Source organism: Mus pahari, chromosome 18, assembly GCF_900095145.1.
Source record: "Mus pahari chromosome 18, PAHARI_EIJ_v1.1, whole genome shotgun sequence".
In the NCBI taxonomy this organism is placed as follows: domain Eukaryota; kingdom Metazoa; phylum Chordata; class Mammalia; order Rodentia; family Muridae; genus Mus; species Mus pahari.
The window spans coordinates 44167368-44181376 of record NC_034607.1 but is presented as its reverse complement, the minus strand read 5'-3'; the positions used below and the strand labels follow the sequence as shown (position 1 = coordinate 44181376).

At 45.6% G+C, this 14009-nt stretch overlaps 1 protein-coding gene across 4 annotated transcripts in view; it reads right to left on the bottom strand.

Annotated features, from left to right (window-relative positions):
• Crim1 (cysteine rich transmembrane BMP regulator 1) overlaps nucleotides 1-14009 on the bottom strand; it is a 178489-nt gene that overhangs the window by 88293 nt on the left and 76187 nt on the right. For 3 of the 4 annotated variants that reach the window (XM_021217779.2, XM_029531327.1, XM_029531329.1), the window contains exons 3-4: nucleotides 8943-9185; nucleotides 7752-7872 (exon numbers count right to left, since the gene is read on the bottom strand). In XM_021217779.2, the coding sequence (XP_021073438.1) occupies nucleotides 7752-7872; nucleotides 8943-9185 (364 nt within the window). The remainder of the gene's footprint in view (nucleotides 1-7751; nucleotides 7873-8942; nucleotides 9186-14009) is intronic. The other variant, XM_029531328.1, reaches the window with a different exon arrangement.

Here is a 14009-nt window from a genome sequence, read left to right as displayed (position 1 = left end):
GTGTGTGTGTGTGTGTGTGTGTGTGTGCCACTAAGTGTAAAATACAGAGACATTGAGGGGTGAGAGAAGAAAGACAAACAGTGGAAACTTGGGAAAAAATGAAATCTTCCCAGAAGGGAAACTGCACCTAGGTCCAGGGGGCAGTAAGCATCCATGCACAGCCATGTATGGGCTGATGTGGTCCACAGAGGAGAATGGGAAAGGCACTGGGGAGCCCCCTGCCCCTCCCCATCCTAACCCCCACATTCAAGTCCTTCCCACAGCACACATACCAAGGCGGCTGACAGATAGAGTCACATTCCATTGTCTAAGAGCAATTGAATAGAGTAAATCCTTATTTGTAGAAGCAGCCTTCGCTTTGGCCAGACAGTCTCTACTCCTTCCTTCTCCTTAGGAAGAAGTTAAGTTCCTTCTCCTGGCTATTCATCCACGAGAAAAGGAATTGTAGCTACCAATAATCATGCAGCCATCTACCAAACACAATCATCGATTCTGCCTGCTTACCACCCAGTCTTCATAATCCAGGTGGTTGAGGCTTTAGCAGTCTGTGCGTCTCATTTGGCCCTTTCCAAGAAAATGAAATGATTGAAACAGCAGCCATCTCTCTTCCAGGACTTCCCTACAGCCTTCTCCTTTTCCTATCGCCAGGTGGCTCTGTCTATTGCTCCATTATCTTCACAAATCCTGGAATTCCTAGGTTTTCCTTCTGGTTTTTTTTTTTTTTTTCCTCCTAAGAAGTTCCTAACACTAACGTCTTGGGTTTCTTCCAGTTGAGAAGATTTGGAGAAGTCGAAGAACCCAGAGGTGAAAGCTACTTTTAAGATCATGCAACCCTTTCCTGCCTTTCTTTCTGGCTCAGAGCAAGAACTCACTCAGTTCAGGCAGATTCGGGCCTTGACTCTAGTGCCCCAGTTCATGTGACACAGTGAATGTACTTCATCTACCAAATGCGCTGTGCTCGGGCACACATCTGCTCAAAGATGACAATCACAGAGGGAAGGTCTGGTCTCCTGAGTGGCTGCCCTGGGGACACTATGGCGGTTGACAGTGACTTGGCTCACAGGGGACAACCCACCTGGGTAGTTCATGCCCAGCCAGGCAGGCTCTGTGGCTGCTCTAGGCAGGGAGCTTGGTGTCCCACAAATTGTGCCTGTGAAGAGGGAGCATGGGGTAGACCTTGCTAACTGGACTGAGCTACAAGATTCAACCTCTTCCCCTCAACTGTACTTGGACCCTTCATGTACTAAATAAACACATGCTAAGAACTTTTTCTTGCCGAAGCAAGGAGCCACATATTAACATTTTCACCCAGGTAGTCTAAAGTTTTTTTTTTTTTTTTTTTTTTTTTTTTTTATTTAATATGTATATTTTTATTTTTTTTTTTTTTTTTTTTTTTTTTTAATTATCTTAGAACTGGAAAAAAATGAACTTAAAAATTTTGAGTTAAAAATTATAAACAAGAATTTTGATGTAGTGTCTCAAAAAACAAACAAACAAACAAAAAAAAACAAAAAAACCACGAGGTATAAATGCTCTGGGTTTTGGTTCTGGAAGGGAGTCAGGCCCTTTGGTCAAGAGAGAGGCAGGAGCCAAAAGGGAGCTTGGGAACCTGGCATCCACAGCATACACAACCCAGAACAAAGTCTATTTTAAGCTTCTGGGTACCATAAACAATGACTTAATTTATTTCAAACTCAAAATAACTGGCTTGCGTTTTTTTTTTTCCTCAATAACTTATAAGGAAAACATTATTTATAGGCAGAAATTGATAACATAATGTTTCAGAACTTAAGAGTTTAAGACAACTCTCATTAAATTTAGAATGAATGACTACCCATACTACAGTAAGTGAATTTGCCCTCTCGATAAACATTCAAAAATACCAAAAGGCATGGAATGCTCTACGTAATTAGGCTGACTTCCAGTGAGGTGTAGTAGTATTGCTGCCCCCAAATTTTAACAGTTTGATGTCTGCCCTGTGAGCCTGTATCTTCAAACCTGGTGATGAACGATAGAGGCAAAGTGGAAACTTTACAAACCTGAGGTAGACACACTCAAGACGGCTTTAGAGTAGGGAAAGTAAGCAAGGAAAGAAACAAGGACAGTGACGTGGCTGCTATCCTAACAGACAGCCCAGCTAAGCTCCGGTTCAGGCTTGGTGACAGGGTTGGTGACAGGCGAGCATGGACTCACAGCTGTGCATCTCAGGTGTCTGCCACCATCCAGACACACCTGGTAGACCCAATTCTCTCAGACAAGATGACCAATGACTGGATTTCTATGCTCCATCCTTTAAAGATAGCTTTTGATTTTTAAACACTGACCTAGTCTCATGAATAAGATGCTCTGGTCCCCCCCTTCTCAACTCCAATGACAATTCTTTTGTGTGAGCAGAGAAAAACCCAGTATCTCTTAAGGAGAGACGGTATGAGTTATAGTCACCTAAATGATGCTTAAAGCTGAGGTGGTACCCAGACGCCTTACCATGAGCCTGCACTGAGACCTCCAGGTGGGAGGGAAGGGAAGAGGGCTGAGTACATAGGGAGATGAACTATAAAGCTGTCTGAGTTCCAGAAGACCCAGATTCCCAGGGCCAGAAGAACACCGAGTTTTTGGAACAGGGTCATTCATCCGCAGGGTTTCGGTAACTTTCTTCAACCAGGACATCAGCTCTAAAGGGCACCTACGTTTGTTAAATGCAAACTACGGTGGATGAAAATGGTCAGGAAGCCCCTGACACTTCTTCCTTTGTAAGGTAGCACCTACGGGCTTATTCTGTGACTTGCCTCAACAACACAACATGGCAGAGACAGGGTCTAGAGGCACTTACTATAACACTTCTTCCTTCTGGCACATTCGGGTAAGTTTAGGATGGAAGACCATACAGTTTTCGCCTTGGAGCCATCCCAGCTGTTCTGAGACACAAATGGCACATCTGGACCAAATGACCTCAGAGAACTGCCTGCCCAGCACCCCAAACAGTGAAACCTAGGGAAGAGCCTCCTAGATTTTGTCCTGCTCTTGGGGCTGGCTCGTTACACGGGAGAAAGAGCCCAGGGATGACGAAAATCCTGAGCTGAAGGCAGACCTGTTCTACCCCTTACGCCATGGAACGGCTGTGATTTGACTTAGCCACACATTCTCCCGGCTTGCATTTTGCTGGAGGAATGGCAGAATGAGGGAGGTTTGTAATTAGCAAGGTATGTGACCTAGTTAAGCTGTATTTGTCACTGATGTCCCCAGGCTGACTAAGGACAGCGTTCCCATCTCCACAAAGACAGCATTTGGATCCAGTCACAAGACGCGGCTGATGTCTTTGTTGCAAATCCCCTATGCACGATAGTGTGTGTACATGCACAAGTATCATGAGCGCACTCTCAGACATGATAAACACAGAGGCCACAACCTCACAGGGCATTCCACTTTTCCTTCCGTTACCGTGTAGTGGTGCTTAAAGGCCCTGGTTGCCAATTATCTTTTTCTATCTTCTCTTGGAATGTAGGATAAGTTGTCTTAGCCAACGTCAAATACTGGTACCAAGAGGAAAGGACTGCGTAACATTTAGCATGCTTGCAACTCTGCACCGGGTTGCCAATTAGTGATGCTGCTCAACAGTTAATTCTTTCCCAGGGAAGAGTGATAGATACTCATCACCTCCAGGATTCACTCAGAACAGAAACAAAGAGCCCCAAATGGACGTTGGACCATGAAGAAAAAGCAGAGATGCTGCAAGAAAAGAAAGAATAACCCACATTTACAAAGACCAGGGGTGGGAAGTGAGATCAGAACTCATCAGGGCAGAAGCAGAAAGCCCGATCCAGGCCTGCCATGAACATCTAGAGAGCAGAATCTAGCCCTGGTAAGAACTCACTCGTGTCTGATGCATGAACGACTACAAGTTGGTGGGGTGGAGTGTGAGCACACAGCTTAGGAGGAAACTCAGAAGCTGAGCAAGGGCTCACAGAGATAGGTACTCAGGAGCCTGGGTGGCTCAGAAAGTACTGCTAGGAACAGGAGGAATTTACTCTTCAATGTGGAGAGTCCCAAGCAAACCCCTTTTGAAAGTATGAACGTATAGCAAATCCATGAAAAAAGTGAATGCTCTCGGTGAGAAGTAAGTTTCAACAGCCGGACTTTCAGATAGTTACCCTTCTCAGTCTTCAAGGGCTCTCCCCCTAAATTCTCTCACAGTTAGATTTGCTCCAACTTCTTAGCAATGGTCTTTACAAGCCAGGGGAACAAATCCAATGCCTTATATATTAAGACTGTATACAGAATTTTACATGTGGTATGCCAGTTTCCACTGTGCCGCAAACTTGGTTTTCTCATAAGAATAAAGGTATACAGTTCTTCTTAGAATGATGTTACTATAGATCAGGCAGTTTTCTTTTTATTTCCATTTTTATATGCTTGCTTGGATGGGCTTTCATTCTCTTATCACAGTATGACTTATAAACTTCTTTCATAAGAGAGACCCACTTCATATGCTAAGCTAAACGCAACAGGGTCAAGCCCCAGCCTGATCATATAGATTCTGCATTTAGCAATGTTAATGCATACACAGGAGTGGGGTAGGGGAAGCTGACAAAAATCGCTGACTTCTAGGAATATCCTTCAGCTAGTGAAGCTGTATATGTGTGCAACCATTAAAGAATAGAGTTAGGAAATGTGTGATTAATTGACAGCACCAGACAGGATACATCTGAATTCCTAGAGGGTAGGAGGAGGTATTAGTTCAAAGATGAAAACCGTGCAAATAGAATGGAATTTAATTGGAATCCTGCAGGATGAGTGATACCAGAAAAGGTGGAGTGGAGAGATAAAGGTGACTCCCACTGTGCTGAGGAGTGTGGGGCTAGGAGGGGCCAAGTTTGTATAGTACCGAGATGGAGGCAGACTAGAGCACAATGAAGGGGCCTGGGAGAGACTGCAAAGCTTTTTAAAGTGAGACACACAGCACACATGCACTTCATTCATTCATTCATTCATTCATTCATTTATTCACTCATTCAGTAATTCTTTCATTTTTTCATCCATTTATAAATACAGGTTGGCCCTATTACATCTGCATACTAGAGGTTACAAGTACCCACATTTTGTGAAGCACAGGGAACAGTGGGGACAAAATTTAAAAAAAAAAAAACTAATGATGCCAATGTATTATAAACAGCATTATGATAAGCAGATAAATGAGGAACTGCAGGGGAGCAGAAAGGTACACCTGAGACATCTGTAGGGGCTGAAGATGAAAGACACTTTAAAAGGAAGGAAGTGGGATCATCAGAGAGGGAGGGCAGATGCAGCCCAGGTAATGATGGGTGGGGGGGAGGGAAACAGAAGATGGGAAGGGGCAGCTGCAGATGCAGTCCTTGAGCAGCATGAGAACACTGGGGAGAACACCGATTGGGCCGGAACAAAGGGCGAGTGTGTAGCAGGGAAGGGGGCAGGCATGGGTCACTGCCTATCTAACACACAGGAAAGTAAGAGCTGTGAGAACGTAGCCCCCCTCTGCAAATAATTTACAGCGGGGCTCTGAATGACTTCCCTCTTCCTCGCTTCTTCAGCTCCATCATTAGAGACACATTCACCCTGGACCACTCTTCAGGTGAACGCCCAAGTCAAAACTACATTAAAACAGTTAACAGCCACCTTAAGGTTTCTGCATGCAACCTCTGCTCCAATGTAACATTTCTTCTAAGCACAGCTGGCAGGAAGCCATCCAGGTGTGGAGAAATCCAACCAGCCCTGCCTGGAACTCAAGTCCGCCTCCAAAAGGCAGCAGGCCTCACTGCCAAGCCTCATGATTTGTGAGGATCTCTTTTTAAGCTGGGATTCTGTGTCTTTCTACAGTTGCCATGCATTTCACCCAACAAGAGGGAGTGAGGAAAAAGTCCCCCGGGGACCTCCAACACACAGGAGGTGCTAAGTCACAAGTGTAAAAGTGAGCTGATACAATGTACCTCTTCCTTTCCCTGGAGGCCTTGCAGGGACATCTGTCCCTACTAGCATTGCTGCATTGTTTTTGCTGGTTACTGGCCGTATCTATGGGTGAACATGTGTTCATCCCTTGGCACGCAGAACTTCACATAAATGGGAGAGAGAGGTTGCTAGTATGTCACAACACTGTCTGCACAAAACTCTCTGTTGTCTCCATCATGACAGTATAAAGGGCAATGTATTTTATCAGAGGCAAGAAAAAGAAGCAACTATGGGAAGAGACTCTAGGCACCCAGTCTGACGACAGCAACAGGAAACTTAACTATTGTTAACTATTGTTAACCTCATCACTCCCAGAAGACTGGTCAGTGTTTAGTCTAGTGGTTCTCAACCTTCCTAATGCCAAGCCACTTTAATACAGTTCTTCATATTGTGGTGACCCCTGACCATAAAATGATTTCATTGGCTACTGTTGGGAATTGAAATGAAAATATATCTGATATATAGGACAGTTGGTGTGTGATTCTCCCAAGGGGCTGAGACCCACAGGTTGAGAACGGTTGTCTCGGTTTATCTGGGAGGTCGCTTCCACAGAGGATTAAGTGGGGGCAACCTTTCCTTGAATGTGGATGCTGTTAATGAGTTTGCTAGAGGCCAACGGGACAAACTGGAGAAAAATTACAGAGTTCCCTTAGTGCAGGCAATCCTTCTTTGCTTTCTGGCTGACTCGTGCTGAACTGCCCTGCCACACCCTCTCCCACAATGGACTGAGACCCTCTGAGCTCGTGAGCCAAAATCAATCACAAGGCCACGGTCACAGCACAGCAACCCAACAAACATATGTTTACTTTAACTATGGGCTATGGATATTCCTAGTGTACAGGATTGTTTTTATAACCATACCTACTTGGGCAGTAGATAAAAATGCTAGCATGTCAAATGCCTGACACTGGAACTAGAATGGAGACAAGGTTACAGGCGGAGCTAAATGAGGAAGTGTTTCAGCTCGTGGTGCTGATGTAGAACAAAGATGGTAAGAATGCAATGACTTAAGGGTACAAAAGAGGGGGGGCAGCAATGATGAAGAAGAGGGACAGGTATCCTGGGGAAGGGGAAATTGAGTTTCCCTGGAAGCAAAGCATTGTTAGCTACCATTGGTTTAATACTCTGAAGGGCATCAACAGCAGAACCCAGGGCCCTCGTGTTCTAAAGAAAACTCAATTCTCCAGCACTCGGCAGATTTCCTATTGCTGAGATTAAAATGATAGCAACTTGTCTCTCACGAGCCAGAGGGCAATGTGTCTGATACCTCAGAGTTACTGTTAAGAATTCGGACACCTCTTTGCCTCCGTTAGAAATTGGCCAGAGGAGATACATGGCTGCTGATGACCAGAGTTCTCCCTCCTGCCCCCCATCTGATGAGCTCTGTGAAGCTGGCACTGGTTCGTCAGACTGGGCACTTGGCTTAAACAGCGACATGATCCTCTGCAAAGGATCAAATGGCATACCTCACTCTCATGGAGTCTTACATTACAGAGGGGACTGCTTGCCTACCTACTTCCCAGGCCCCCCAAATGCTGAGCAGCCTCAATCCTTAAGATTTAATGGCTTAACCTCATGACACCTGGCTTTGATGTGAGGAGAGACATATGTAAATAGCAAGTATAGTAACAGTCCAGTGGTTTCTCCAGAGAAGCAGGCCAGGATTGAGTTTCCCAAGGGAAAGCAAGCTGCAGGCAGGCCTGAGAAACTATACCTGGGATGGTGCTAGCCAAGAAAGACAGAAGGGAGACTTGAACGGGTGCCGAACCAACCTTGCTGGCAGGGTACAGCAGCCGTCCGCTGTGAGCCGCACTTGCGTTTCGTAGCTGTCCAGGGGGCACACGGCCTGCTGGACAGGTGGGCACTCCACGGTGCTGCAGTCCACGCTGAAAACTGAAAGGGGCAAACAGAAGAAACACTGTTCATTGCGACATCTACTTGGCATTCTGAATCCCCAAATGATATAACGACCCTTGACAAGAGTCCAGGTGATTTCCTCGCTTCACTGAGACCCAGGGCCCATCCAAGGTTCTCCTTTCTATCAGTGTTCCACAAGTGGGGTATGTCTCAAACAGAGGTCCAGAGTTAGGATGAGAACAGAGAGAGAGAGAGAGAGAGAGAGAGAGAGAGAGAGAAAATGTAGTTATGGGATGGTGATGGATAGCAAGAAGGGTTTCTGACAGAGCAGATCAAGAGATGGACAAGGGATTGCTTTGCCTAAGCATTTACCTATTGGTAAAACTAAAATTAAAAAAATAATAATATGGAAAAAAATTAAAACTGATCAATCATTAGAAACTTGCAAAGAGGAAATCACTAGAATCTAGATCTAGTCACAGACTACATTAGAGACGCTGGCACAAGGGCAAGGCTGTTAAATAAACTATAAAGCAAGAAAGAGCTGCGACAGACAGTGACAAGAATTCCAATACTGGCAAGGGAGGTGTGCAAAGAGTCAAACGGCACAGTGCATGCTTCGAAGCCAAGGCGGATGGGGAGGGACTGCCAAGGAAGAAAATGAGGGCCGTTTCCTTATAAAACATCTGCCATTCGGATGCACACGTATGTATCCGAAAAGAATGGTCCTGTGTATGAGTGCTTCAAAATGTCAAACTTCCAAGAGACAAACACATCTATCTGCAAAGGAGACCCTCTGATCATCTCTCTGGGAAGGAAGCAGGTAAGCATAGGGCCACGCTCTTCCCACAACAGCTCCATCAGACATATTTGCAAGAAAATACAGAAGAGAAAAGGATGGTGGTCTCTCCAATGGGGCTCGTGCACCAGGGACTTATTCCTCTGGTTCTCTAATGAGAGTCCTGAAGTGAGAAGTTACCCAAAGCAGCAAGATTAAGAATGCTTGCTCCTCTTGGTGGGAGTAGAGAGGCCCAGGAAAGGCGAGCAGGGCCCTGTTGCCTTCTGCCACGCAGGGGTGAGGCTGCCCAGCCAGTGCGCACGCATACCTGGTTTACACTCATAGAGGTCACAACACTCTCCCGGCTTCCCTGAGGCTTTGGATACTAGAATGTTCAGGTATCCCGGCTGGCAGACTTTGCGCAGACAGCCCGCAGGGTCACACACGCAGCGGCTGGGTAAGGGACAGCACTCCCCGGGGGGAGCATAACCCTCGATCAGAATGGAATCTTCAGGGCAACGTGGAGAGAACCGCACTTCACAGCGGGCCTTGGTGCAATCTGGCTTCTCTTCTAGATGGGAGAGAAAGAATTTAAAAGCTCATGCCCAAAGGCAGTGTGGGGGCACTCCTGTGGGAAGGACAGATTGTCCCAAGTCTATTTACTACCCAAAGAGGAGGGCAGAGAAATTAGTCTGGTGAAAGAATTCTGGCTAAGCGTGGCCAACCATGGGAATCTCTCCCAAGATCTGCCCAAACGCCAAAATACAGGCCTGATGTTCCCTCACTCACTGGGAAGAATCAACATTTACTACAAAGCCCAAGGGAAGGTAAAGGGAAGACCACATGGGGCTCAGACTCAGGTCTGGACTAACTGTGAACCCAAGAGTCTTAAGGTTTCTTTCTTTGAAAGAAAGTATGTTAAAAACCAAAACAGAGACATAAATAAAACCTGACTACCCCAGGGACTGAAGACAATATGGACGCTAATGAGCATAAAGAACTCCATCTCCACATGAGTTTCAAGGAGCAGAGCTGATTAAGATGTGTAATTCCATGATGTGCTGGTTTAACAAGACAGACCATGAGCCAAATTCCCCTGTAATTTTCCTACACGGCGTGTCTCAGCAGGGGCTCACTGGATGCACCTCATTTTCCTTTCTGTGTTATCAGTTTCAGAGACGGGAAATCCAACAACAAGTGTAGGATGGGGCCGCAGAGACCCAGCTTGCCAAGCCTCAGTCCTCGGGCCATTTTCTTGATTTCAACTCTTAAGAGACCTACCTATACTAGCATAGGCCTCGAGGGAAAGACTGAGATGATCCGAAAGCACACTACCTCAGACTGTGACCCCTGAGTGAGGTCAGTGTGCTGGCATGGTACTGGAGCAGCACACACTTCCACAGCATCTAACTGACTCTGCTGAACCAGACCCAGACCCAGAGATGGAATCCCAGAGCAGGGTGAGAGGCAAAGTGACACTTCATATTGTAGATTAAAACAACAACAACAACAAACAAACAAACCTGAGGCAGGAGACTCAAGCAACCTCCTCATCGGCGATAAAGCAAGAACACAGGGCACCCCACCTTACACTGCACACAGCGCTGGATACTACCGATATGACTGTCTTTCCCAAACCAAGCCTGTTTCTTTCTTACTCCCTATGTCTCTCTCTCTCTCTCAAAGGTTTCTTGTAGCAGCGGCAGACCTGGAACTCCTCATCTTTCTGCCTCTGCTTCCCAAGTGCTGCGATCACAGGCAGGTGACCTCTTCCCCGGCTCTTCTCTCTTCTGCCACTTAGCTGATTGTTTTCCTTGTTACTAACTCCTCCCTGTCTAACGAAAACTAAAACACTCAGGAGGAGTTCACCCACGCTGACAGTTCCGGGAAACGCACTCAGAAGTATTCACTGAGCACCAATCGATTTGGTGGTTGGAGCATACGAGAGATGGGGAGGGAGAAACTGGGATCGATTCTTGCTCTCATGTGGTCTCTAAGGTAGTAAAAGGTGATAGAAAAAAGATCGATGTTATCAATAGCAACAAAGCAAGGAGGCAGAAGAGAGGAAGAGAGCTGAAGATTGCACAGGAGGGGCAGCTACAAGGAGGAAAGCAGTGGTGGAATGAGGTTCGAGCCACAGAGATACCCAGAAGAACTCCCCAGGAAAGGGAACAGAGTCTTGACTGTGGAAGGGGGTCCGGTCCTGCAACAGCAAGGCTTTGGGACTGTGCAGCACTTGGGGGGGGGGGTAAAGGGATTCGGGAAGAGGTGGAGAAGGTATCTGGACAGAAGTCCAAGCCATGCACTGTTTATACATTGGGATCCTGCATTGGACATGGAGATGACATTGTTGGTAAGGTCACGTGACTTGTTTTCTGTCACTTATGACTGCTCCCTCCTTTTTCTGTTGGACAGCATGCTACTTTACCACACCTATGCTTCAGGCAGGGACAACAGTAAGCCTCGCCCTCTCTTGCAACCGCCGCCATCAAACCAACAGCCAATAAGCTTAAAGCTCGGTAGAAAGTGGAAACAGCATCTCTGGCCTGAGAGCAATAGACATTCAATAACACACACACACACACACACACACATACAACTTCTGACATCACTTCTAAGAAGTCTCTGAGTTATTATCTGCTCCATTTTATAGGTCATGAAGTCAAGGTTCAGGCAGGTCAAGCTAACTGTCCGAGATCATGTGGCTGGTAAACGGGCTGGGTTGATTCTGGTCCATCTCGTTCGTGAACCTCTACCGTAATGTGACTCTTGAGTGAGGAGTGCTTGCTGTTGGAGGAGTGCAACTCTGGCTTTACCCTTCTCTCCTTCTCCTGAGTTGCTTTACCTGGGCTTAACTTCTCTCCTGACTACAACTGTGGTTTCTGTTAAACCCCCATCACTGAACTCTCTCTTATCCAGTCCTTTTTTCCCCCCCCCCGTCGTGGCTTGATCCTGGGAACCTCAGAGCCTACAAGCCCGGGCCACACAGGAATTAGCTCTATTCTCCCAACACCTAGCCGTGCACGTTCATAATATAACCCCTAGACTATCTAGTGAAGAGACTGCGAGTCAGCAAGCAGTCCTGTATCGAGACGCTCTCCCTCCGACAGTATAGAAATCCTCAAAGTGCTGAGAAAGAGAAGGTTAATCTTGGTGATGGGGATCAACTTGGCCTTTGCAAAGTACACCCAGCACACCGTTTACCTGGGAAATGCAAACACTGATTTATAATAAAGAAAAGACCGAACTCTACCTGCACGTAGCACTGAATCATGACGGTTGCTTATTTGTTATAACTGTCTTCTTTGTTTCTTTGAGACAGGTTTGTTTCCTATGCAGCTCAGGTTACCCTAAGCTATCCATGTAGCCGAGACTGACCTTGAACTTCTGGTCTTTCTATTTCTTTTTCCCAAGTGCTGGGATTACGCTATGAATCTGTAAGGTACATAATCACTTCCCCAACTGAGTCCTAGCCGAATGTTCTATTATATTTGTAGTCTCTGAAGGTTTGATATATACCAACATCTTCCAACTCTTGCTAGTTGGGTGTTCAATTCTTGATGCTCTTTAACATTCTCAACACTGGCATTTCCTGAAGTGTGTCCTGCACTTTAAGTCTGGAGAGACGCTGCACATTTGTAAGGGACATAGGACAGGGCAAGCTACCTAGACAGTGGTAACAGTAAGTGAACACAAGTGAATCAGGATTTTAAATCTCAGAAGTGTCCAAGAACGTCGAGAATGAAGGCTTAGTTTACCAAATGCTATTTCCACTTTTCTCAAGAGAATCAGACTGGTTTCCCCTTAACTAACACAATTAGCCAACACTAAAACATCCTGAGAACAGTGTTCTTAGAAAACACTGTTTTAAATGGTTCTGCTGACTGTGCCTTAAGACTTTTAAACTTAAAAGCTCAAGTGTAGTAGTTGCTACTGTCCATTACCCCTGAACCCACTCTTCCTCTCCCTCCCCCTTCTTTTGCAAGTGTTGGCCCCGTCAGTCTTGGCTAGTTACACGGGTTCTTTCCACGAGGATGCTTGCACCCTACCTCTTCTGCTGCTGTGTATGATTTTTTTTTTTTCTTTTTTGATTAGAGACATGGCCTCACTATGTCACCCTGGCTGGCCTGGAACTCACTACCTAGACAAGGCTGGCCTTGAACTCAGAGAATAGCTTGCTTCTCCCTTTCAAATCCTGGGATTCAAGGTGTGTGCCAACATGCCTAACTGCTGCAAAAACATTTTTTTTATAAGCACGAAGTTAACCGTTCTTTGATGTCTACATGCACCTTCCCCATACAACTTCCTGAAAAGGAGAGGGGCAGATTTCTCAGGTGTTACCCAGGTGTCCTGGCTCTTCTGGAATCATCTTTACTACACTGTATTTTAGCAGCAGATAGAGAATTCATTTAAAACTCCAAATTCCCATCAGACTTCGCCGACAAGGCTTAGCTCTGCGTGTTCCTCCATTCCTTTATGCTTTGGGATCTTCTTATCTTTTGGATTCTTGTCAGTTTTCTGGAGGAATCTAAACATCAAATACCAAACTCACTTCTACTTCTCTCGTTTTCTTACAGACACATAAAAATACGACTTTCACACCATAGCCAAATACTAGTTTGTGTCTTAAAATTTCTTTACATGCTTTGCAATCTGGCCTGTTTTGAAATAATCTATAATTCAACATGGATTTCCTCTTTGAAGTTTTTCAGTTAAGTGTTGTAAAATTTCTGTGCTGCTAAGCTGGGGGAGGGCACGCTCCTTTTGTTTAAATTTACTGATTTGTCACTAGAAACACATGCTGTACAATGTTTTGGTTTTGTTAATTTCTTAAGGTTTTGTGTGTTTTCCTTTGCACACATGTGTGTACGGATGCGGTTTTGTGGGCAAGTTTAAAAAACACGCGTGTTAGAAAGTAACATATACTCTCTATTGAATACAGACTTTTTAGATCACCCGTGTCTCGCTCGAACTTCAGTCAGATGTCTGCAAGCTCTCTCATGAGTCAGTGACTTCACACAGCTCCGCTGTTTACCACCTCTCTTCAGAGCTGTGCTGTTAATACGATGATTGGCAGGGACAAGACTCAGGTCTTACACGGAGTTGGTAAACTGTGAAATGACGCTTTCAAAGAACTGAGATTTGTAGAACCTACAGATTCTTCCTCACTGCTCATAACTGCTAACGGCTGCTTTACTTTCCTTCTTTCATCGGATTACCTCCGTATCTGTGTGTGCTCAGCATCCAACACACACTCCACTCATGGTGTTGCCATGGCATCAGCAACTGTTGGCTTGGCCCCTTCTCTCTGAGCCTGCTTCAAGTGCGTAAGTTCTCTTGGAAATCTTTATTTATTCTTCTACATCTCTCCTGTTTGTTTTTAACAAAAAAAAAA